Here is a 25823-nt window from a genome sequence, read left to right on the forward strand (position 1 = left end):
TATTGTGCTCTAGAACTGTTAAGATTTAGAATCACACAGAAGTGACTTCATCCTTAATCTTCACACCCTCTTTCAAAAGAACCTTTAATTAATAAGGTGGGTCAGTGACTCAACTCTCCACATGAATGTGTCAAAAAGGAGATGACCCAGGAGGCTGATAGCCTGATGCCAGCCAACTTGGGATTTTTCTACTAAAACAAAACAAAACAAAAAAACACAGGGAGAAAATGTAAGCTTGAAGAAAAATAGATAATGGGGAGTAATTTAGTAAATTAGTCTCAAATGCGAGAAAATTGTTACTGCTTCCCTCTCCTTGGAAAGTTTCCAAACTTATGATCGCCTGGGCCAAACTAGAAGGAAAAAAAGTGCGCGCTGAACACACATTTCGGTTTTCCCCAAGTCAGGGGAGAAACCCCCGCCCCGCACCCCAGTGAGTAAAATGAGGAGGATTTTCATACCCACTCCTGCAACTTGAGTTGCCTTGTCTTTTCTGTAAAGTCAAGTGCAAGGGAGCAGAAGCTCTGTCTTTGTCTTTGTCACCAATCCTTTATTGAAACTGGTAACTGACACACTTTATAACAGAACAACAAAAATAATGTTCAATATGTACAGCCTTTGCGACAGACTATTTGACTATACACAAGGCAGAGTGATAACACAATCTAATCTCCGTAATAACCTGTGCACAGAAAGACACCCAGCAGACAGCATGTGGACACATACAGTGGAATGACATCACGGGTCCAGTGAAACTCCCGCCTAATACAAAACGTACTCCTCTATTGCAAATGACGGCTTTCTAAACACCCAGAGCGTCTCAGTAGTAGTCTACCCCGAGTCCGAGGCGGAGATCTGGTGTGTGGCTATGAGTCTCTTCAGTGACACCACCTCTGCAGACAAGTTTGCTATCATCCCCTGCTTCAGAAACAGATTCTCCGGGTCAGAGACTTGGTAGCCGCCGTCCTTCATCTCTACAACTCCCGTTTTGAAGCTGTTCTGAGTTTTGCCGTTCAGTTCTTTTTGATGCCAGTGTTCCGATTTGAGAGACCAATCCTGGATGTTAGTCACCTGCACTGAGAAAGGGGGGAGGGAAGAGTGTACCATAGTCGGGGCGCTATGCTTCTCCAGTTCGAAATGCCTCTTCGGCGTCCCGTCCACGGGCGAGGACGGCTTTTGCGTGGCCTCAAACTCGTGATCGAAGGCTTCGACTTTGATCTGCATGGCTTTGGCTTTGATGCGAAGCTTGTGCGGCAAGGCCGAGGAGTTCACTTCCGGGACTTTCACCACGGTGGCGTGCACGCGCTGAAGCTCCACGGGAGAGTGGATGGGGCCCTTGGGGACCTGCTGCTCGTCTTCTCCATCCGAGGACTTCCCCACCGCGCCGTCCTCGGTCTCCGACGTCCTGGGGGAGTTGCTGGAGGACCGGGCGGCCTGCAGCAGAGGCGGGGAGTGGGAGTAGCCGGGGAAGGCGGTCCCCATGAGGTTCCGGTACAGGGAGGCCCGGTAGGCGCCCCGCTCGTCGCCAGGCTCCCTGGTGTAGCTCTCCAGCTCCACCGGCTCTTGCTTGATGGCCTGGAACTTGCCGTCGGGGCTCCCGCAGCCACCCCGCGCGGCCCCGTCCTGCGCGTGTTCCAGCGAGGACACCTCGGAGACGTCGGACAGGGAGGCCTGCGGGGAGTGCTTGATGACCGAGATGCAGCCGCCCGTCACCATCGCGGGCTCGTGCTCGTCCGCGAAGGGGCCGGCGCTGGACTTGGCCGCCTGGTAGTCTTGAAAGTACACAGCCGTGGAATGGCTGAGCTTCTGGATCTCCTGGGCGTACGCCGCAGAGCTGATCAAGCCAAACTTCAGCTTGAGGGAGAGCAGCTCGGCCTTCAGGGTGGCGTTCTCCTCGCCCAGCGCGATCAGCTTGTTCTCCAGGACCAGGTCGTTGAGCCGCCGCTTCTCCCGGGAGCGCTTGGCCGCTTCGTTGTTCTTCCGCCGCTTTTCCCAGTACATGGCGTCCTTCTTGTCGTCGGGGATGAACTCCCGCTTCCGCCGGCACGCCGAGGACTTGCTCTTCCCCACGCTGCCCTCGCCCAGCAGCAGCTCCTCGCCGGCCGTCAGCTCCTCGGAGACGTCGGCCAGGGCCGGGCCGAGCACCGTCATCTTGTCCGCGCCGCTGCCGGCGTCCAGGGACGCCTGCTCCTTCTTCACGGTCTGCATCTTCCTCAGCTGCATCCGAATCCCGCGCGAGCGACTCCCCGCGACTCACCACCTGCGCTCTGACAGCGGCGGCGGAAGAGCCATCAACAGGCTTCCTCCTTCTGGTCCGCGGGGCGAGACGGGTCTCTCCGGCTCGGCGCTCTGTCCCCGGGGCGACCTGCAACACAGCGAAGGAAGAGTCACCCGTCTGGCAAATGCTTATCGCCCACCGCGCACCGGGAACCGCGCTACGCACGCAGGGCCCACGGCTCTGCGCCAGACCCAGCTCTCTCCCGGGGCGCCTGGGGGCCCAGTCGGTTGGGCGCCCGACTTCGGCTCGGGTCACGATCTCGCGGCTCGCGGGTTCGAGCCCCGCGTCGGGCTCCGTGCTGACGGCTCGGGGCCTGGAGTCCGCTTCGGGTTCTGTGCCTCCCTCTCTCTCTCTCCGCCCCTCCCTCGCTCATACTCCGTCTCTCTCTCTCAAAAATAAATATTAAAAAAAAAAAAAAGACACAGCTCTTTCCTTCAAAGAGTCTGCCATCCAGAAAAGGAAATAGGTAAGTAGGTCCCCCCGCTCCCTGGGACCTCTCAGCAGAGTGCCACGTGGCCCAGGAAGAGGGGTGCAGCAACGCGCGTGCCCAGGGAGAAACAGAGGCAGGCTGTTTCAGCAGCAGAAGTGTGGGGCCGGCGCGCAGACATGGGGCCTCCCAGGAGGGAAGGACAGATGGCCTCTGGGGGGGTTAAGTTTTTGGTGCTCCTGAATAATTTCAGATGACATCTCTATTATCACCGCAAGGCAAGCAAGACCACCTCTTTCTTCCAAGGAACCTTCCCAGGTGAGCTCCGATATCCGGAAACAAATTCTGCAATCACACGGAACAAAATATATAACGGGTGCCAAATTTGTTTCCGTGAAAATGAAAACAGAAGCCACCCAAACCGACTGACTTGAAGTTGTTTCGACCTGACTCTCAACGGGGACACACCCCTGACTGCCTGCTGGGCTCCTGTCCACAGCTCATTGGGCCAGGTGGCCCAGGATTCTTCCCAACGAAGCCACCTCTCCTGGTACATCTGCGCTCCACCATTAGATAGATATGTTCTTTTTTTCTGGTTCCTTCGAATTGATTCGTCAAACCTCCACTTTAGATTGAAGCATCCTAAGTGCTTTTTTTTTATTTTTGGTCCCGAAAAGTCTGCCACAATAGATTTCATTTAGACAGTAGTTTGGGACAAAAATAAACAGTTACTATTCAAAGGGTTTTTTTTTTTTTTTAAGTACAGTGCATTCCTGAAACTTGAAGTTATTTTAAACCTAGAGAATATAATTATGGAAAGAATTTCTTTCCATTTTACTAATGAGTTTCAAACAAAATATATGAAAAAAAAATAAACCCTCAAAAATAGAACCATCAGCTGGCTTCCTTTTCCACTGATGAGATATTTGTAATCTGAATTTGGCTTGACATGAGGTTAATAAACCCATACTAGGTTCCAGTAACAATCTTTTTGTGGTGGTTTTTGGATCTGTGTTTCTAGACGGGGCTTCTCTGCCTAATTTCCCAGTAGGCAATACTTTCATAAAGGAGATATGGAGAGACAACCGTTCATTCAGCACTATCTGTATGGCACGCTCCCTTGCCACATTAAAAACCCTGACTGTTCTTGCTTACGTCACTCTCTCTTTCTTGTACATAGTATTGTGATGACTAATGAAATGAAGTCTAATTCTATCAGCTGGAAAAGCCTGCCAGCTTCTTGTGTCTTTTCCAGAAGGAACAGAAGAAATGATGTAATGATTTCAGGATCATAAAGAAGGTTTAGTGCCATGTTTTGTTTTTGGTTTTTTTTATTTTATTTTATTTTATTTATTTATTTTGTCCATCAAACTGAGCCAACATGCAAACGGTCGGTTGCGATGTAGTGAAACCCGTGATTAAGAATACCAGGTTTCTGTTTGTTTTTGATAATACGGCGTTAGCAGGGAACAAAGGCACAGAGTGTGCGCAGTGGGCAGGGATGTTGTAGAAAGGGAAATCTTTTCTGGTTATCTCTTCGCAGAACAACACTGCTTTCTGTAGTTCCGCTCAGGTTTCATCTTCTGACGTGAAAACCCACGTTTCCTCTACATACTGGGTGGGCTCTTCCCTGCTACGAGAGACTTCTGATCCCCAGCTCGGTTAGGTCTCTACCAAGTGTGGAGGCAAAGAGTCAGAGTTCCAGCAGCAGGGGACAAGTGCATCGATCTTTTCTGGGGAGCCCTTCAAATCGCCACCGGATCCTCAGGTCCTACTGGTGTTTTGTTCTGTTTTGAGCCATGATATAGTTCCTTTCAAGGATATCTTTTTTCCACTGGAGACTCACTCTCTCTGTGCATTTAAAAAAGTTTTCTTTTGGGGCGCCCAGGTGGCGCAGTCGGTTAAGCGTCCGACTTCAGCCAGGTCACGATCTCGCGGTCCGTGAGTTCGAGCCCCGCGTCAGGCTCTGGGCTGATGGCTCAGAGCCTGGAGCCTGTTTCCGATTCTGTGTCTCCCTCTCTCTCTCTGACCCTCCCCCGTTCATGCTCTGTCTCTCTCTGTCCCAAAAATAAATAAACGTTGAAAAAAAAAATTAAAAAAAAAAAAGTTTTCTTTTAATGTTTATTATTTATTTTTGAGAGAGAGGTAGAGAGAGACAGGGTGTGAGCAGGGGAGGGGCAGAGAGAGAGAGAGACAGAATCTGAAGCAGGCTCCAGGCTCCCAGCTGTCAGCACAGAGACCCACATGGGACTTGAACTCATGGTCCAGGAGATCATGACCTGAATGGAAGTCGGATGCTCAACCGACTGAGCCCCGCCCCCAGGTGCCCCTTTCCCATGCATTTTAAAATGTGTCCTTTGTTGTTGTTTTTTTTTTTTTTTTAAAGAAGTCACATTCCTTTTACATGTGCCTCCGGATGAGTTTTCACAGCTAAGCTTTGGAAATGCCACACCTTTCTGTCTTCGTTACTCTTCCTAAACTTGTCCTTATTTCATTGTTTCCAATCTTCCAGTGGGTTGGGACGTTTTCAGCCTCCTGGTCCAAAGGCTGCCCATGCCATGAGTGTGGGTGAGTGGGGCAGGCAGCCCTCACTGTGCGAAGGACACTGTCCCACCTCCGTTTAACGCAAGTACCCCCCCCCCCCCGCCTTGTCTTAACTTCTCTTTCACCCCCCGCTTCTCACCGTCTACGTGCTTGATGTCATCTCTACAACTTTGTCGGCACGTTCAACACCTACAGAAACGCTCATTTCTTTATACTTAATCTTCTTCCGGTTTGAGTTGTACTACGTGTACTAGAATCTGGGCATCTCCCCTCATCTGCAAGTATAAATTGTCTCCCTGACTCCATTGGCAAATGACCACCTGCTACCTTAGAGTACTTTCTGAAGTATTTTTTACCGAATAACCTTGCAGTGTTGGAAAGAGTTGATCATAAGTGTGAGAAAACGCCAGGGCGCCTGGGTGGCTCAGTCGGTTAAGTGTCCGACTCTAGCTCAGGTCATGATCTCGGGGCTTGTGAGTTCAAGCTCTGGGGCTCTGTGCTGACAGCTTGGAGCCTGGAGCCTGCTTCAGATTCTGTGCCTCCCTCTCTCTCTGCCCCTCCCCCACTCATGCTCTGTCTCTGTCTCTCTCTCTCCCTCTCAAAGTATACATTAAAAAAATTTTTTTAGTAAGTGTGAGATAATGCAGACAGAGGTGCTGATGTTGTATACCGTATCTCAATACAGGTTTGTTTTATGTGTCCAAATCCTCTGCAAAATTTTTCAGGGTCCAAAGTAGTACCTTTGTATCCTAGCAACAAAGTGAATGTATAGGTGCCCAACATTTGATTGACAGTCACTCACCTGCCTTGTCTAAGAAAGTTTTGTATCTAAACAACTTTCTCATGTTTTTTTTCACTGAAGATGATTATGTAAATGCTAAAAAAAAGACATCTTACTTATTCCCAGAGAGCTTCTCTTTTTCATTAACTGATTTATTCGGCACACACGGAGCACCAACTGTGTGGACCAGGCACGGAGCCAGACTGGAGGGAGGGGAAATACAAACTCTCAAGAGTCAAGGAGCTCCTCGTCTCCCGAGGGAGCCAGACCAGAGATCACAGGGCTGAAGGAGGCGTGCTCGAGGGGTGCCGTGACCGCGGGGGGCCTGGTGCACACGGCACATCATTTCTAGCCCGCTTTTTTTCTTGGTACGGTGGTGATAACACGAGCCACCGTGACAGGTGCCACCGACTAAACTACGCAGCAGGCACCAGGAGCCTCTCATATTTCTGTTACCCTCACAATGACCATTTTCAGAAGAGAAAACAAAGGCTCAGAGAAGTTAAGTGACTTGCCCAGTGTCCCACAGCTATTAAGTAGCAGGGCTCAGCCCAGATGAGGGTCCTGTTCCCCCACCAACACCCTCTCCGACACCTGCACGGGGCCGCTCTGTGCACCTACGGTTCCTTTTCTGCGTCACTCCCACTCTTGACTCATACACACCCGTTTGCTGAGTTATGCTGGGGGCAGAAAGCCACTATTAGATGCTGCCAGAACTTCCTTTAAGACGACAAAGGTACCCCCGGGAACTTTTCTCCAGCTTCTTTGGAGTTGTTTCCTATCTGGAGAGTATTTCACGAATTGAGAAAACATTCTAAACTTTCATCTCTGCTAAAAGGTTAATCTCCTGGCCTTCCTATAGGCTAACATAGGGAAAAAGAAAAATTATAGTAGGGGCATTGTCGCCTATGAGGTTTTTTGTTTTGGGGGTTTTTTTGGTACTAAACCAAAGTGTGTCCGTTTTCAACATGGAGGGGAGGCGCGTAGTTAGAACACAGAGAGACTGAGTGACTTTCCCAAGGTCACACAGCACTGAAGGGCAGAGGCAGGCCTTAGACTGTCTTTACGCCCCTGGATGATGAGTATAAAGGATGCTTGACTACGAGCCTTCTAGCACATCAGCACACATGCTCAGCTAATGGTTTCATTTCAACCTCCACTGTTTTCCCTCAGGACTGACTGAACACCGACTTGGCCTCTGCATCGTGTTTTCAGACCACCACGAGCGTGCGCCTCGATTTCCTTTCTCTAGTGACTGCCCCCAGCTGCCAGTTCTGTGACACTCGCATGCCCGGAGCGGTCAGCTTCAACACACCCACCGGGCAATCGGGCTGCTGCATGAAAACACGAGTGAAAAGGGACACTGAAGGGCAGGAGACGCCGCATTGCAGTTGACACACACCGTCCCATCCCTGGGATGGACGTGCCGTCTCTAGTTAAGGCTTCTTAACATCACACTATCCACTATGGGCGGGAGTTCTGTTTTGTGAACGCAGAGTTTCAACGTCTGTTCCAGTCAGGTGACCTAAACGTTGTTTTAAATTAAGACGAAAGTCTGGTTGAAGAAATTCTCCAAAAGAATAAAAGTTCCCAATGTGAAGTTCTGCACCTCATGCTTCCTCAAGGAGTGACATCGTCACCCATGTTTACCATGACAGACCTGTACCTTCCCTGGTCCCCAGCGCACCTGTCAGAAAAATCATAGATGGGACGCCTGGGGGCTCCATCCGGTAAGCATCCAACTCTTGATTTCAGCTCTGGTCGATGATCTCCCAGTGCGTGGGATCGAGCCCCGCGTCGGGCTCAGGTCAATGATCTCCCAGTGCGTGGGATCGAGCCCCGCATCGGGCTCAGGTCAATGATCTCCCAGTGCGTGGGATCGAGCCCCGCATCAGGCTCAGGTCAATGATCTCCCAGTGCGTGGGATCGAGCCCCGCGTCGGGCTCAGGTCAATGATCTCCCAGTGTGTGGGATCGAGCCCCGTGTCGGGCTCATGATCTCCCAGTGCGTGGGATCGAGCCCCGCATCGAGCGGGCACTTCTGACCTCGCAGAACCGGCTTGGGGTTCTCTCTCCCTCTCTTTCTGCCCCTCTCCCCCACTCTCTTTCTCTCTCTCAAAATGAATACATAGACTTAAAAAAAGAAAAGGAAAATCATGGTTGACAATTCAAGCTCTTTACAAAACAAGAAGGAAAATTTTGTTTCAAGCATCTAAAATCTTAACAGTAGTGTGGCCACTACGATCAACCGCGACACATTTTGTCATTAATGATCTCTTTAAAGGGGAAGTCTTACTGCAAACTGCTTGCATTAAACATCTTGACTTAAAAATTCTGTCAATGCAAGATGAAATACTATTTAATGGGCTCCCCATTTCGGAAGCATTTTTTATAGAATTACCTCATTTTCCTGCACTCTCTGGATGTGCCATGTACTCCCTCAGAGTTGTAGCCGAGATGACATTAAAGAAAAAAATTATTTCATGTTAAATTGTAAACGGTCTCTCCACGAAGCAGACAGCTGCTTGTTTTTAAGATGAGTGCCATTTCAGTGAAAAAGTAAATGAATAAAGCTAACCAATTCACAGCCCTTTAAACTGTTAAAACTAGCAACACATTAACCTTCATTTCTTGCTGTGGGTGGGATAGAGTCCAGGACATGATTGTTTCAATAAAATGCTTTACTTCTTTCCCTGGCCAAGAATAAAATCCAGTACTTAAGAGCAGAGATAGAACAGGAAAAGAATACACACATGCAATCACAGGGCTGGGGGGGGGGGGGCAGGGAGAACTCAGGAGGCATTGAACTTGCAAGGGGATTTGCTAATCCGGCTGAAAACAAGAGGCTTTTTTGTGTGTGTGTGTGTGTGTGTGTGTGTGTAATCTCCATAACCAACATGGGATCTCAGGACCCCGAGATCAAGAGTTGTATGCTCTACTGACTGAACCACCCAGGCTCCCCAAAGACTTTTTTTAAAAAGATATTTATTTACTTTTAATTATTTTTAATGTTTATTTATTCTTGAGAGACAGAGAGAGAGAAAAAAACAGAGTATAAGCAGGGGAGGGGCAGAGAGAGAGGGAGACACAGAATCCAAAGCAGGCTCCAGGCTCTGAGCTGTCAGCACAGAGCAGGACGCGGGGCTCGAACTCACAAACTGCGAGATCATGACCTCAGCTGAAGTCGGATGCTCAACGGATTGAGCCACCCAGGCGCCACATCGCTTTTTTTTTTTTTTAATAAAACTATGTTAAGCCTTTCTAATTGCCAATGAAGTGCCTCCCATTCAATAATACAATTCTGTCTCTAGTAACACAGGCTTGAACCCTAACATTAGAGAGAAGTGTGTACTTGACCCAGATACAGGCACACACATAAAGTGATTCTCACACTTCGCCAAAATCTGTCCTATCATAGCAACAAATTAACCTACTTTTTCTATTTGGGCGCCTCTGTAAATAAATGTGTCAAAACCTGATGGAGTTTACGAGTTTTTACCATACGTGGAAATATTTCAAGTTGCTTGCTCTCTCATCCTCAATAAAGGACTACTTAAAAATCAGATTTAATCTGAATAAATAGGACAGTGCTGCATTTTGTGATAGCAGAGCTGAAATATGAAATAGTACAGCATGACACTCTTATAAAAGAAGACGTGTTTGTAGCTTAGCGCACAATAGAAATACTCCGAAGACTGTGTGCAGAGATGCTAACATGTACAAACAACCGAATGGCCTGGGGAAATACAGACCAAAGGCTCTCACTGAAGAGGGAGAGGAATCTGGGGGGTGGGGTGGGGGAGGGCAGGGAGTGGAATGGTAGAACATTTTTCAAAAGCCGCAGTCACTTCGAAAGGGGGACATTCGTTTCCTTGATACTTCCAAAGATAATGGATGGGTCTGACGAGTAATCTGAAATCCTAAGGGACACCAGCAATCGGCAATCGCGAGGTAACCCCCTTATAGGAAATTCTGCCACGGGCACGCCACCACAGAGCACGTGCGGGATGAATAATGATAGCAGAGAAAGTTCTTGAATGTCTGGGATCACACTGAAGGTCTCCTCAGCTTGACTTGTCGATTTCTTCTATTTAATTTCACTTTCTTTGACAGTGGGCAAGATGATTACAAACGTATGGATAGGGCAGATTTTTTTTTTTTAAGTGTTTCAGTGTTTACCTGAAGGCTATTTAATTGCAATTTCAGATTCTTTTTAAGAGTTAACTGATAAAAGACACCGTGTTCTGATAACCAAGAGCCTTACAATACAAAGATCATTCTGACTCTAAAGAAACTGAGTCCTCAAAACAGATTATTATGAATGGCATCTAGAAAATCCCTACTAAACTTTATCATAAAAACAAGCATAAGCTCTCTAATTAAAACCATATGAAAAACGGCAATTTTTTTGAAGCAGTATTTTTTTTTAACTACAGGAAAAGTATTTGCAAAGAAATCTGAGAGGTAATTGGGGGTACTGGTAATACAGATTCATTTTGAAACTGAAAAGCTCTTATGTAATGTCTGTGATCAAAGGTCAACATCTTTCGACATTCTCCACGAGTCCGATCTGGATAAGAATCAACTCAAATATAATTTAGGAAAATAACAGGATATCAAACAATGTGTTAATGCTGTGAAATACTGGCATACCTTGCAAAACCCAGAAATGCATATTAAAGGAAACTTCAATTACATTGTTTCTGTCATATTTTGAACCGAATCCCAAGTTGCTCTCATTCCCTCAATACAAATTAAAAATAAACAACTCCTCACAGCATCACTGCCATCTGGATTACAATGGAAATAATGAAGTATGTGTGATTTTAGCTCGGGTAAAAATAAAGCCGAGGCAATATGACTGCACCTTTTCCATTCCATGCTCCCATCACGTTCACGTCTCGGAACTGACTATGGACCAAGGCAAGGTCAACTAGAAATATCCACTGGGCTGGTGAGTCAGGCAGTTGCTCAACACGGGTAAGCGCTCTAACAAAGGGTTTTTAATTTTCAGGTTGTTGCATCACACCGATGTTATAATTGCCCTTCGCAAAGATAAGCCCTTAACACAGAAAAGGAAATTGTTTCAAAAGCTGCAGTGAGCTTGTACTCATGCTCTGGGGAGGGGGAGAGACAGCCCGTTTTTGGGCCGGTGGTCGGGCTCTGTGCCTCCAGTCCCTCACCTATAAAATGGGGACGGTGACGGAACACAGCACAGTGGCCAGGCACACGCAGGACTAGGGTCTAGGGAGGATGCTCTTAATTTCATTTCTGAAGAGTGAGCAGCATCGAGCCAACGAGGGTGACAAGTGCCAGGCTGTGTCAGCCTCTCGTGATTCTTAGGGAAGCACTGCCCCATGTCGATCGGACGAAATCTTCTCTTAACTAATCAAAAGGGCTGAACGTGACCGGCTTCACGGAGCACGGCCTCAGTTTCCAACCACCCAGGCTGCACCCAGTCCTTCCCAGACGTGTCATCTGTGGGGTCCCACGAGCCGCGGCTGGTCTCGGACCATACGAGTTCGCAGGTGGACGATCCGGGCCAAGGAAAACCGTCACAAAGAGGTGAAGGGAACTGGAAAAGGCCGCGCTGTGTGGCACTCTTTACATCATTCCTGCCCTCCCCCCATCGCACCCCTGTGTTCCTTCTAACACTTCCCCAAAATATTAACCCAGTGACTTGGGTGGTTGTACAGTACGCCAAGAACTCCCTTCAAACTTAAATCACCCTGGAACGCAATGGCACAGTTTTGGTGGGGGGGGTGGGGGGTGGGGGCGGGCGGTTATTAGAACAAAAACATATTCCAAGAAGGATCTTCACTTACAGGCTTAACTCAAACTTCCATCCTTACTATCACTGGACAGAGACTTAGGCAGAGTAAAAAAATCAAGGTATCTTTATGAAAAAACAAAACAACCCGGTTTCTGGTCAACTACACGAGGAAAGCTGTGCTCCTCACAACTACCCAGCTGGACAGGTTGTGTGTGCTCGGTTTACCGGGGACACCAGTGGAGATCCCAGCACCTCCCAAACCACAGGTTGGGGCTTGGACCCGGCTCTTCGGGGCCTGCGCTCTTAGCGCTTTGCCAAAGCTGGCCCCAACCGATTGTCAGCGGCCTTGGAGCTCAGGAGAGAAACCGACTGGGGGCAGGGATGCGGCACGTGACCCCACAGAAGAAACTTTCCAACGGAGTGGACTGCCGGCGAACACCTGTGATGTGGTCGTGGATTCACTGCGAACCAGTTGAGCTCACTCTCTTGAAGTCTCTACGCCAGGATGAAAGTACTGTAGTCTTACAGTAGGACAGCGGCGTCTACGTGGGCGTTTTGATTTCTACTTTATTTTGAACTCGGGGGATTCAAGTTCTTTCTACTCTAGCCTTTGACCGCAAGAAGTAAAGGTTCAAAAAAAAAAAAAAAAAAGGGAGAAAGAAAGAAAAATGCATCCACTCGACTAGCCACAGTCAAGCTGGGGCGCTCCTTCCCATCGCCACCGTCAATGCTGGAGCGCCCCCACCCCCAGTGCCTGTGGTCTGTTGACATTTGGAGGTTTTCTCGGTCTTTCTCACTTCACCAATCCAGAAGCACTTGGCTCCGGCTCCAAAGTACAATGAAGCTGCAGGAACAAAGGTGTCCGCGGTGCTCAGCAGCTCACCGGGGAAGAGCAGGAGGCAGGCCGCCAGAGCTGCCCCGTGGCCCGCCTGGCCTCTCCTCGCGCCTCGCCCCGGGTGCCGCTCGCTCCCCCCCAGCTCCCCTCCCCACCCTCCCCGGCTCCTCTCCGCTCCCCTCCCTCGGCCCGGCGAAGCCTGGGCGCACCCGCACTCCGCGGCCCAGGTCCCCCCGCGCCCCCAGCGCGGCGCCTCACCGGGACCCGCCCCCACCGGGTGGGCGGCGCAGCGGGGCCTCGGCTCTGCCAGGACCCCCTCGCCAGAACAAAGGAATGTGGGGAGGGGGCGCGGAGGCGCGCAGGCCGCGGAGCGGCTCCCGCCCAAGCGCCGCCTAGGGCGCTCCGGGGTCCCGACCCTAGGCTCCCAAGCGCCACCCCCGCATCCTAGCCCCCAGCCCCGGTCCCCCGCGGGCCCGCAGGCGGGAGGGGCGCGCCCCTGGAAGTCGCGATCGGAAGGTGGCGCTACGCGGTCCCCAGCAGGCCCGGGGCTCCCAGCCCAACCTCCAAAGTAGGTCGGGGTCTGATACCGGGGCGGCGGTGGGGGGTGGGGTGCTGGAGCGCCATCAGCTTCTTGGAAAGCAACTGCAATTATCTGGGGTAATGTGATTCATTCCGGGGATGAATCTCTGTAACGCGCCCCCCCCAAAAAAAAACCCCAAACCCTGCTCTTTAATTATTTAAATGTTACGTCAGGGAAAAAAAATCTGACATAGACACCACCATATAAATATATTCACACATAATTACACTACGTCAGAGTGCCGGAGGAAATTTAAAATCTGGGTACATTATATATTCATATATCCTCACTCGAATAAAAACTAGGGTATCTACACGAAAATGCAATCTACTAACCTATATCTGTTTCCCATAAATCATATCTGGTCTGGAGGGGGGAAAAAAAAACACGATGTGAAATAAATACTTGTGACCTCATTCGCTGTTGTTATTTACAAAAGCCAGGGCCAGAGATGACGCTTGGCCATCCCCTGCTGTTCCCAGGGAACACAGCACTTTCCTAAAGTGTCCTTTATAAAGATAAATGGGAACCAGCATCCAGCAAATCACCGCGCTCGGCGAAATGCCTTCCTAAAAATACAATCTTATCAAAGGTCTCCGAAGGCGTGAAGTTGAAACTACAGCAAATGGCCTTGAACTTGTATTTGCACACAGCCCTGGAGAAAACACCAGAAATAGCATTGCAAGGCCACAATTGTTAAAATGTGATAGGGCTAAATTTAGAAGAACGCTCATTTCATTTAGGGCAAAAGACACACATTCAGCGGCGGGAGCTAACGCAATGCCTTACCCGGCTGTCTACTTTCCTGTTTAAAATATCCTCAAAAAAAAAAAAAAAAAACTGTGACAGTGACATTTTAAAGGCTGACATTGTCCTACTTTCTTTGTAGCAAGATTATAAAATCACGTAATTAGCTCCCGCTTCCTATGCTGACTGCCAGCAAATTCGGCAGTTACATAATGCAACATTTCCAGGAAACTATTATGTGATCTGTCTTGTCGTGTCTGAAAAAGCAATGACAATAAGGTGAGAAACAGGGCTGATGGAGTGGAACGCATTAAAAGCACGGAGGTACGGAGGTCAAGACCACAATGGTTCGCCCCAGATTTAAAAATAATAGCTCGCAACACCTACGGGGCAAACCCCGGGAGTATCCAAGATCAGAATACAACCCGAGGGGTTCTTCGCGTTTTGTAGGAGGCGTGTGTACAAAATCTCCGTCTTTATCCGGGACGTGCCAATAACGACCTCCTGTCCAACGCCGCGCCACAATTTCCAAATCATCGCACAAGTACGCGCACATTCCCACATCAGCCCCGTAACCCGAGCCAATATTTCACCGTGGGCAGATTATGCAATCCGGGCAAGGACGAATCCTACAACCTTCTCGGGCGCTGGTAAGACACGCTGACGACAAACGGGCTGGAAGACGTCCGTGCAGACACAGCCCCCGACACAAACAGACGCGGCGCACGCATTCTCCGAATGCCGTCACGGTTCACGCGAGCTGCGCTCTTTCCCAGCAAGAAGATCAAGGCTCGTCCCATTTACTCGGCACCCCCCTTCGCCCCCCCCCACCCCCCGCACACACCCCCGCCGCCAGCCCCGCAGAAGGGACGAGAAAGGAGGCAGCGAGCGCTGCCCTCCCCGCTCGAGATGTCTCAGCCTCCCCGGCGCGCCTCTCCACCAAAACATCAATTTTCCTGAAATCAGGAGACATTATGCAACAGCGGCGCGGGGGGGAGAGCCAGCCGGCCCGGACTACGTGCCGGCGCCAGGGCGCTGCAATCAAAGCGGCCACCTTCAGGTGGCGAGTCCCCTCCCGGCAAAGCAGCAAAAGTTTGTCATGAACGCCCCGCGCACACTCGCCGCCGCCGGCCAGCCCCGCGCGCAGCCCGGGCCGCGCGCCCCCGGCAGCGGGCGGGGAGCTGGGGAGCCGGGGCGCGGGGCGCCGGGCCGGGCCGGCGGTGGGCGGAGCGCTTACCGTGTTCCTGCTCCCGGGACGGCGAGCGCCCGGGCGGCGGGGCGGGCGGGAGCGCGGGGGGGGGGGGCGGGGGGCCCGGGGCGCGCGGGGCGCGGGCCGGGGCTCCGGGGCGGCGGGCGGGCGGCGGCGAGGGCGCGGCGCGGGAGGCGGGCGGCGCGCCGGGTCCGCGGGCGCCGTGGCCGCGCCGGGAGATGTGTGTTAGTAGGTCAGTTCCGAGCGCCGCGCTACGTCGCCGCCCGCCAGCCTCGCGGTGACGGGCGGCCGCGGCCCCAATCGCCGCGCCCGCACCCGCCCCCGGCCCGCCGCCAATGGCCGCGGCCGGCGGGGGCGGGCTCTCCGCGGCCCCGCCCCCTCCCGGCCCGCCCCCACCCCCTCCCCTCCCCTCCCCTCCTCTTCTCTCCCCTCCCCTCCCCACGCCAGCTCCCCCGCCCCGCCGCCCGCGTCCCTCCCCGGGCCGGGGCCAGCGCCACCGCCACCGCCCGAGCGCCCGCGAGGACCCGCGCCCCGCGCCCGGCTCCGGGGCTGCGCCACGGCCGGCGCTCCCGGGGGGAGGGGGAATGGCCCGAGCTGGGGAGGGGCCCGCCCAGCCGTCCAGCTCTCCCACCGCTGCCTGCGCCCCCCGGCGATCCGCGCTCACTCACAGCGGCGCTTTTTGTCTCCCCGAGCACGCAGCGGCCCGGCTACCTGTTGCCCACCCAGCACCGGGCCGGGGGGCCGCGGGCGTGGCGCGGACAGCCGCCCGCCCCTCCCCGCACACCCCCGGGAGGACCCCTCCTCCTGGGGGCGGGTGGGGAGGGGGGGGCGGCGCTGGCGAGCCGCCAGCGCTCGGGGCGGGCCGCCGCGGGGAGGGGGGCCGCCGGCCGGCCGGAGCCCCGCGGGGGCGCTGCGTAGGCGGCGGCGACAATGCCCCCGTGCGTCTCTCCCGGGAGCGCGACGGCCCGCGGCCGGGAGAGAAAGCGCCGCGCGCAGATACCGCCCCCTGCGCAATTAGGGCGCAGATGACGGAGGCGAAGTTGTTGCGTAAGACGCCTGGGGAACGAGGCTCGCCGAGGTCCGGCTGCCCTCGGCCGCGCCGAGTGGTGGCCAACGCGGGTGCGCCCTGCCGGCTGCCGGGCCGGCGTGCGCCGCTGGGGCCGGGCTCCGCCGCGCGGGGAGTCTTCCTGTGATCCCGGGGCCGGCGGCTCGTTCGGGGCATCTCTGCCCCTAATCGGACGCGGTCGTCTTCTCCCCCAGATTCCCGGGCTACGTAAGGGACGCGAGGAAATGGGGGAAATGGCACCTCGCGGCGCGTTCCCCAGGCATCGCGCTAAGGGCTGTAAAGGCACGTGGCACACACACACACAGCGCGTCTACAGAATGAGAGAGAGAGAGAGACAGAGAGAGAGTCTGCCTTTGCGAAGGGAGCCATATTCCTTACAGTGGCGCACAGACTTGCCCAAATACAGGATGTGGCAGGTGGGGAAGGACCTCAGGCCCTACTTGGACTATGCGGGAGCTGGGCTGAATGCCTTCGGTGACTTTCCATTCTTTTCCCTAAGGACACATTTCTTCAAGAAGAAAAATTTGAACCAAACCCCAAAGTAAAGAAAGACAAGAGTAGACTGAACCCCCAGCCCCACCCCGCCACCAGGCTAACATCACTGGTGCCCATCATCAAGCGTAAATCTGCTTGGTAAGTTGTCTCTTCTACCTTCCCCGTTCTCCTATTACACAGTTACAAACACCCAAAGGGTGATGCTGAAAAATGCGTATCACTTACCACTTGGTGTTTGGAAAGCCTCACATTTCAAACTATTCTCCAAGGACAATGCTGTGGTTCAGAACACATGCTTGTTCACAACTCATCTGGTAAAGTGTACGTTTACCAACAAGGCCCTGACTATTTAGACATGCAAAGTGGGTTTTCACATCTTCCCCAAATCCTCTGCCCGGGTGCTCACCAATTCAAGAAGCTCTTCTGTCTGTGGCTTTTGAGTCTGTCCCCTCTAGTCGACATTCATTCCAAAGAGTTGACTCTGCTGATGAAAATGAGTCTTGATTTTGGTTTGTCATTTCCACTTTTCTCATTTGTTATTATTCCGTTCCTTTTTCCAAACCCGCGCAATGCCCATTAGAGTTTGAAAACCTCCCTTAGATGAAACGAAAACCAAATCCCTACGCCAGTTGCCTTTTCTGGGTTAGAAACGTGCTGGTTCCTAGAAATCCAGAGCCACTCTACATTACCTTCGCTCCCCCACACCTACAGCATGTTCTCCACGTTGTTCTTCTTTTTGAATAATTGCATAGACTCCCAAAGCTGTCGTAGAATGAGTGGTAAATGGTCTTAATAGAAGGACGACGTGAAATTCATGAAAGGTAGAAAACATGCTTGGAGTCACTCAGAAATGATGGGGGTGGGGATTTCTCTGAACTTGGAAACTGGTTCTCTATGCCGAATTTTGAAACCTGAGGCTCCTTTAATTACTTGGGGGTATTTCTAGATTGTGCCTGTATCATTTACGCGCATCAGTTTTGGTCCCCACCCTACTTGGAAATCAGATGAGGTGTAAAAGATGTCTGAGATACCAGCTTAGAAAATAACTCTTTAGCTCCTCCTGGTGATTGGGAAACCGCTGAACAATACGCAGAGGGCTCTGTCCCCATTACCCAAGAGGTGGTGTGTCCAATAGGTGCTAGAACTTTCACCGAATAGACAGGCACTTGCAGGTGAACACAAGTAAACGGAGCATAAAACCTGAGACATTGGAAACAAATTGCCGCAGGTGGGAGGCTTCTAGGAAAACGTCAGCATGGGCCTGACTGTAGAACAGGGCTGTGACCAGGTCTCTGGGAGAAGGAAGGCAGTTCTGGGTGAAGTCTGAGGTCAAAACTTCCTTATTCTCCGTCTCTCTCGGAACTTGGGGTGGGGGGGTCCCGGGGGGAGGAGGCAGGGTCTGTGATAGGGGCTACGGGCTGCAGACCGTTGACCACACTCAGCCATATCTGATTACGCTCCCAATATCCTTTGTGGTTGAGCCAATACAAGGAGAGCAGAATGACCACGAATGTGGCCTCTCCTTCCTAAGATGGAAAACTCCTTTGTGGAACATTCCAGCCAGACGATACCTAAGGGGCCACGTGTGTCCAGAGGTCCTTTCTCGGGGCCTCTTCGGGCACAGGTGGCTGCAACCTCAGATACCTAGTGAGAATTCAGTTAGGTGCGCGTGGCCCGTGGCAGCCAGAGAGCCACAAATTGCGTTTCAGCTCTCGTGGGTTGTTGCGGTACAGGACAATTACAGGGGCCCCAGGACAATTACAGGGGCCCCAGGCTCCAGTTTTTCAAAAGCAAGTGGACATTTAGATTTTTTTTTTTTTTTTTTTTTTGGCAAAATACCCTGATTTTTCCAGTGTTGTGAGGCCACTGGTTAAAAAAAGAAAAGATCCTGTGGCTTGGCGGGCTGGTGACCAGACAGGCTGTGCCCTCTGACCGAGAAGTTCCATGGAGATGCCCAGGGAAGGCGCCATCGGAGGCTGGAAGGCAGGCTTCCCGCCGGGTGACCCTGCTTGGACAGCTTCCGTGTGTCTGTTCTAGATCCTGAGTTCTGGATTTCTTTGCAGGAAACCTTCCGTAGCTTAAAACACTTTGGCCACCACTGGGGCCCCAGAGCCCAGGGCCACAGTCTTCCCACCGTGCTATGCCTCCTGAGGGTCTGGTGCCCACTTTTTTAACCCTCACGAACACAAGGGAAAACCACTTCTAGGAATTCGTAAGTTCTAGTTTTATTTTGTTTTCAGGTTGGGGTTTAAATAGGGAGCTAGCGTGGCACCGATTGGCATGGCTCGTCACCCGCAGGAGGCCTGCCCACACCCGTCAGTATGCAATTTATGCTGGTATTTTGCTTTGACCTAATGAGTCATTGAATGTTTAGGCAGAAACTTCCTGGAATGGTATTTCTTTCTTTCATGCTTGCTCTGTTTTCTCTGTACGCTTGATGCAATTTCCAATCACTGGGCTCACTCCTATGCCTTCTTTTTCCACCTGCTCCTGTGTGTTGACTTTTCTTCTTCTTGTGTATTTTCTTCTCACTTACCCGATGCATTCTTAGTTTTCCCATCGGCCTTTCCCCAATCATCGAGTCCTCACGACTCTTCTGGATTCCTTCCTCTACCAAGCTCCCACCTCCCCTTCCTGCCCCCCACCCCCGCCCATATCCCAGCCACAACCCAGACATTGCGAGGGTTTAAAATTTCCACACCGCCTTCCCCAGCTCCTGCCACATGGTTCTATCAGCAGGCATTCCATTAGCATGCTTGGCCTTATTATTCAAAAACTAGTTTTTGTGGGAAATTGGGTAACAGAAGATAGCCAAATGACACTCCCCGTAGAAGCACAGGCTTTAAAGTATGAGAAGTTGAAATGTTTCCTGTTAAATGACTGTTGCTCAAGCTAAGAAAGAAATTAGATCTCTACACGGACTACATGGTTTCGCCAGACAAAAGCAGCTGATGGCCTGAATACATTTCAAAGCACTTCCAGAAGACCCAGCAAAAGGCCAGAAAGAGGTGGTTTTGCAAAAGAAGATGTTGCAAGTACAGCATCACAAAAACCGAAACGTGTCTTTAAATTTGGCCGCCACCGATGGCCTTTGTTTCAGCTAGCATTTTCGTTGATTCAGATTAAATGGCATACGTGAGCAAAGGTGTCAAAATAAAAGAAACTCACAAAAAGGCGGGTGGCGGGGGGAGATACACTAAAAATGGTCAAGACTTCAGAAGGGGCCAACTATGTTCATTGCAAAATCTTGAGTGATGGGGCAAGGCCTGTGGTAGCTGTTAGCTGGCCACGGGGACACGGCAGGGTGACCAGAGTGTGAAATATAACATTGTGAAATGTGTTCTAACAAAAAAGCATTTTACTAAGAATTAGAGGTGACACACCCACACTGCTAGGCAGCTCCAGTCCCCGAGGCAAACCTTATCTAGACATTTCTGTGAAGTCCTGCACAGGGCATCCGTTGGAAAGAGCCATGGGGGCAACCCAGGAGGCTGGGGTTCTCGTGCGTTCGTTACCACCACCGCCGCCCCCCCCCCCCCCCGCCCCCGCCCCGACTCACGAAGGGAATCGTTTCATCTGTCTGGACTTCATTTCTTCATCGGAGCCCCATGGGAGCTGAGGCAGACCCCTCAGGGTTGCCCTGGGGCGATTCTTCAGGAACAGCCGCGCAGAAAAAGAAAGCTGCAAATTTGGCATTTACAGAGAAGCAGGTCCCGGTTAAAGCCGGCTCACCCATAACCCTCGCCCTGCCTAATTACAACACGCGGGGAGGAAATTACACCGTGAAATGCACACGGATGGCCCGAGAGACAGAAATGGTCTTCCCTCGGGGTGGTTTATTTCAGCAAGAGACGAAAATGAATGCTATCAGTTTGGTAAGTGCACTGAGAAGCCCGGAAATTGGGTGCCTGACCGCATTTCTGGTCTTCTGAGAAACTTCCAGACTCTGAGCGCCTGAGCAGAAGTGCCTAAGATTATTGTTCAGCTCCTGCGTGTGATGATCGTCTCAGGCAGGCCACGCACCTGTGTGGAGGGCTGCCACGTAGGTATGCCGCCCGGATGCCGCCAAAGCAGTCTCAGGCGGTCGTCAACCAGGCAAATGGGCGGGAGAGCCCGGGAGGAGGAGCAGGCCATGGTGTGTCCACATCCCAGCTTCGCTGCTCACGAGCTCTGCAGACAGGACAAGTTACCTCCCTTAACTTCTCTCTGCCTCTGTTTCCCCTTCCTGCAACCATTGATAATAATGGCGCCAATCTCAGGGCGTCTGGGTGGCTCAGTGTGTTGAGCATCCGACTCTTGATTTCGGCTCAGGTCAGGATCTCACGGGTTGTGAGTTGGAGCCCCACATCAGGCTCTGTGCTGGCAGTGCAGAGCCTGCTTGGGATTCTCTCCCTCTCTCTCTCTCCCTATCCCTCTCTCCCTCCCTCTCTCTCCGTCTCTCTCTTTCTCAAAATAAACAAATAAATTTAAGAAATAATGACGTCCGTCTCAACAAGTTGTTCCAAGGTTAAGATGAGCTAAGAGCTACTAACTGCTCGGGAAAGCACCTGAGCTGAGACAGTGAGATGTGTTCGGTATTATCAACCCAGTGAAAAATCAACCCGCACGAGGGAAACAATATCATTAACCCAAAGAGTGGGCGTGGGTGTCGTTGGGTGTGTGTCCCTGTGAATTGATGTGGACAATGAATTGCGTCACAGTATCAGCGCGATAGACCCAGTGAGTGCTTACGTCTCCAAGAAAGCACAGCAGAGGTAGCTGGGGACAAAAGTTCAGTGTGTGAGGTTCTGTGGTGAGAGACAGCAGGTGGGAAGGCTGACCAGGCAGCAGGACTCCGCGCAGCCGCACCAGCAAGGCTTGCGCGTGATTCAGGCAGGAAGGAGCACGGCTGCTTTGGAGAACGTGGTCTGCAAAAGCGACGTGCTGTGTTCAACGTGTTTTTATGCGAAATGTCACACGTGAAGCATCAGCGTGGGGGAAGTGGCTGAAGGCCTGGACCCCCATACTAGATGACACTAGGGCCCCCGTACTAGATGACCCTAGGACCCCCATTCTAGATGACCCTAGGACCCCCATTCTAGATGACCCTAGGGCCCCCGTTCTAGATGACCCTAGGGCCCCCATTCTAGATGACCCTAGGACCCCCGTACTAGATGACCCTAGGACCCCCATTCTAGATGACCCTAGGGCCCCCATTCTAGATGACCCTAGGACCCCCGTTCTAGATGACCCTAGGGCCCCCGTTCTAGATGACCCTAGGGCCCCCATACTAGATGACCCTAGGACCCCCATACTAGATGACCCTAGGGCCCCCGTTCTAGATGACCCTAGGGCCCCTGTACTAGATGACCCTAGGGCCCCCGTTCTAGATGACCCTAGGGCCCCCGTTCTAGATGACCCTAGGGCCCCCGTTCTAGATGACCCTAGGGCCCCCGTTCTAGATGACCCTAGGACCCCCGTACTAGATGACCCTAGGACCCCCATTCTAGATGATGCTAGGACCCCCGTACAAGATGACCCTAGGGCCCCCGTTCTAGATGACCCTAGGGCCCCCGTACAAGATGACCCTAGGGCCCCCGTTCTAGATGACCCTAGGACCCCCGTACTAGATGACCCTAGGACCCCCATTCTAGATGACGCTAGGACCCCCGTACAAGATGACCCTAGGGCCCCCGTTCTAGATGACCCTAGGGCCCCCATTCTAGATGACGCTAGGACCCCCGTACAAGATGACCCTAGGGCCCCCGTTCTAGATGACCCTAGGGCCCCCATACTAGATGACCCTAGGACCCCCGTTCTAGATGACCCTAGGGCCCCCGTTCTAGATGACCCTAGGGCCCCTGTACTAGATGACCCTAGGGCCCCCGTTCTAGATGACCCTAGGGCCCCCGTTCTAGATGACCCTAGGGCCCCCATACTAGATGACCCTAGGACCCCCGTACTAGATGACCCTAAGTAAGTCACCCGAGACCGTGGCGCCTCAGTTTTTCCATCTGGGAAATAGTACAACGGTGATATTGTATGTAACTGCAGTGTTGTTTAGAGGGTAGGAGTGAGCTGACCTATGGAAAGCACTGGCCACTAGGCCCTGCTCAGGACAGAAGCCTCCCTTCAGGTCAGAGAACTTCAAGATAAGTTCCCTGCCGTGGTCTTCTCATCTACATGCTGGCTTTCTGGCCCCAGAGTAGCAGAGGCCCTCAGGCCTCACTCAGGCCTCCTCGGCTCTCAGATAGCCAGGCCTGGCTGTGGTTCTGAAGGAGACAGACCCACGGAGGACGTTTTGCTCAGGGCCACACAGCAGAAGCAGCAAGCTGGGAGGGGGGAGCCGGATGAACTCAGATGGGGGAAAACGGAACCCGGTTACTCATACAGGTATGAAGAGCTGAGGTGGGGGGGCATGGGAAGGCGAGAACGTGGAGGACGACGTGGTCCCAGAGGACGGGCCTCCCCAAGCCATTGCCAGCGGGCAGGAAGGGGGCAGAGACACACGGGGCGGGGCCAGGTGATCATGGTCACGTGCAGTGACAAGGTGGTGACAGATGCCACACGATCTGGGACTTTGAGACTTGGGCTTCCTGCTCCTCCCCACCCCCCAGATGCTCCTGCTTTGTGGCAGGGGAGGGGGCAGTGTGACTCCTGAACGGTGGGTGAGTGCTGGTGCCACGGTCCCCAGGGAGGGCCCCCCCCACCCCACCCCACCCCGGCCCCGGGGACAGATGCCTGCCCGGAACTTGCTGGACTCACCAGGAGATGTGAGGGCGAACTCTTGGTGTAAAAGTTGGTTTACTTTCCCAGGGCTGAAGATTCCTTGAGAGAGGAGCGGACGTGCAAGGATTTGGCGCCAGGCTCTGCGTGTGCCTTTCGCGCGCTCAGGTTCTCCTCGGGGCCCCTGTAGCAGGTACTTCCAGAACGACCCCCCTCCGCTCCCCACCGTGCCCACGCGGCTCCAAGGCCTTGCGCCCTCCTGCAGTGAAGGGTGGAGGTGTTGGGACCTGGAGTCAGGCCCGAGCTGCCCACGTTGGAAGCCGGGGGCGGGGGACAGCTCGGCTGGGCACCGAGGGCGCGGAGCCGGGCTGGCCGCGTGGAACCGGGTGGAACCGAAGCCGAGGCCCTCGTGGCCCCGGCCCCCAGGCGGCGTCCTTCCTCGGGCTGTGCCGCACTTCGGCCCTTTTGCTTGCGGCCATCTGTGCGGTGGGGCCCAACGCAGGACTGGCGCTGCCCGCTGCCCGTGCCACACAGGACCCTTCTCCTAAGGCGCAAGAAGGTAACCTCTTCCCGCGTGGAACCCGCCCCTGCCCGAGTCCCGCGTGCGCTCCTCCCCAGCTGCCTGGGCCTCAGCCGCCCCAGGCCGCGGCTGCTTGCCACGTGGAGAGCGCGGCCAGGCCCCGCGCAGGGCACCTCCCCGCCCCGGGCAGCCCCGTGTGGCTGGCTTCATCCCGCTTCCTGGCTGCGCCAGATGGGACCCGGCAGGCCCCGCAGACACCCCGATGCCTCCATCACCCAGAAACGCGGCAGGGCGCAGACGCGGAGGGGCCCGCCCTTCCCCGAGGCCGCGGGTCGGGGTGCGGCAGCGGGTAGCAGGACCCCCAAGTGCAGGGGGGCGGTCCACCGCCAGGTCGGCTGGGAGCAGGAAGAAGCTGGACCTGGGTGAGCTGCTCCTGTCACTGAGCAGGGAGGGCCTGTGGGCTTGGGAAGCTGGGGTCAGCTCGCTCACACAACCCCCCTGCTTGACTTTCCCGACCTCTCTGCCTGCCTCTCCTTTGGCCCACTCTTGGGATTGTACCTCCCGAGAAAGCCTCTCAGCACATGCACTTTGAACTAGGAATCCCACATAGCCGGTGTTTCTTCTTTCTTCTAGAAACCGTAGAAGGTATTCCCCCAAATAGGTTCCTGATGGGATGTGCCTCACGGAAATGAGCAAAGGGACAAGAGGTGAGTGTTTGAGCCCCGCCCACGGTTCTTGTCTCTGGCAGACCACCTCCGACCTGGAGAGCGCCTTCTACACATTCCAGCAACATCGTTTAGTTTCTAAATGAGACTAAAGTTTCTTGGGAAAGCATGTGGGAAGCCACTTTTTTTGGGGAGGGGGGTGAGATGCATTTGTTAACTTTACTGGAGAGGAGTCAGATACATGGATATGTGTTGGTGATAAAGGGGAACATTTTGAAGAGTAGATTAGAAAGGAGGACTTTCTTGTTACTGAAAAGTATCTGCTTCGACCACTGACTATTTGAAGAGTATTCTTTTCCCGGACAAATGTAATCATTTACTTAGCAGGGGAACAAGAAAGCCTTTGTATTTAAATAGGAAAGTCACCAAGGACACCCATTATTTTTGACATCAAAACTGAACGACGAGGCAGGAAAAATCCAGATTATCATGATGACAGGGAAGATGTGATCCAATATGTTCGTTTGCTTGAAGGAGGCAGGACCACATGAGAATTCAGCAGCGTGGCTGGACAGGAATTAGAATTTATAATCTATTTATAAACAGTGGCTTTCCTGCATCCGGGAGGCAGGTGGAACCGAGTGATGCCACATGACCCAAACTCCGTGTTCCTCTGCTTCCCCACGTGTGAACTGGGTGCTGATCCCGCTGCCCTCAGAGGTTCCAGGGAGTCACTATAGTTTGACTCCCTCAGTACCCAGTCCCAGGCTCATCGCTCCAGCCTCCCTGTTTTTTTTTTTTTGGATTTGCGAGTGTCCAAACTTTCACAGACTTCCTTGGAGGTAGGGTGGCTATTTGACATGAGTCTGGCCAGAGAGATGGACAAACTCATAGATGTCTCCTGGGTTCCTTTCTTCCTGCCTTAAAAATGGGTGTAATCCTGGAACTGTGGCACCCGTCTGGCAAGGAGAGAAGAGGTCAATGTCAGCAACGGCTTACCGCGCCTCTGAGCTTCTCGAGTGTGCAGAAGACAGATCCGGGTTCGCTTAAGCTACAGCTGGGTGAGTATTTTGTGACCTACAGATTTTCATTTGTGTCTGAATAACACGGAAAGCATAACGTAACGTGTCTGGTGCCTAAAGGAGGCTTAATAAATAAGCGCTTGTTTTTACATTTTAAAATATTATATTTAAATATATTT

The 25823-nt window shown here is 52.8% G+C and overlaps 1 protein-coding gene and 2 long non-coding RNA genes across 7 annotated transcripts; 1 reads left to right on the top strand and 2 right to left on the bottom strand.

The window, feature by feature from the left end:
- Nucleotides 1–526: 526 nt before the first annotated feature.
- On the bottom strand, nt 527–15983 carry NFIL3 (nuclear factor, interleukin 3 regulated). 4 transcript variants are annotated; one of them, XM_086684852.1, is made up of 2 exons: nt 15840–15983; nt 527–2362 (listed from the first exon to the last, which is right to left on the bottom strand). In XM_086684852.1, exon 2 carries the CDS (start codon nt 2218–2220, stop codon nt 829–831), a length of 1392 nt encoding a protein of 463 aa, XP_086540978.1. In that variant the 5' UTR covers nt 2221–2362; nt 15840–15983; the 3' UTR covers nt 527–828. The 4 variants fall into 4 exon arrangements, with proteins under 4 accessions (XP_086540978.1, XP_086540977.1, XP_086540979.1 ...); XM_086684851.1 differs by lacking the exon at nt 15840–15983 and adding an exon at nt 15199–15323; XM_086684853.1 differs by lacking the exon at nt 15840–15983 and adding an exon at nt 14598–14789.
- On the top strand, nt 15960–24672 carry LOC147574674 (uncharacterized). Of its 2 annotated transcripts, XR_015243401.1 has the most exons (4): nt 15960–16653; nt 16737–16870; nt 23528–23996; nt 24591–24672. It is a non-coding gene; the product is annotated as an uncharacterized LOC147574674 (long non-coding RNA). The 2 variants fall into 2 exon arrangements; XR_015243402.1 differs by lacking the exons at nt 23528–23996; nt 24591–24672 and adding an exon at nt 18586–19219.
- LOC147574675 (uncharacterized) lies at nt 20521–24341 on the bottom strand. Its single transcript, XR_015243404.1, has 2 exons — nt 23477–24341; nt 20521–20902 (listed from the first exon to the last, which is right to left on the bottom strand). It is a non-coding gene; the product is annotated as an uncharacterized LOC147574675 (long non-coding RNA).
- Nucleotides 24673–25823: the final 1151 nt, after the last annotated feature.

The sequence above is a fragment of the Puma concolor genome, chromosome D4, assembly GCF_028749965.1.
Source record: "Puma concolor isolate L17-30 chromosome D4, mPumCon1.1.hap2, whole genome shotgun sequence".
Taxonomy (NCBI): domain Eukaryota; kingdom Metazoa; phylum Chordata; class Mammalia; order Carnivora; family Felidae; genus Puma; species Puma concolor.

Excerpts from the sequence above, each read along its gene's own strand:
- NFIL3 (XM_086684852.1), bottom strand. The coding sequence starts at position 2,220 with ATGCAGCTGAGGAAGATGCAGACCGTGAAGAAGGAGCAGGCGTCCCTG.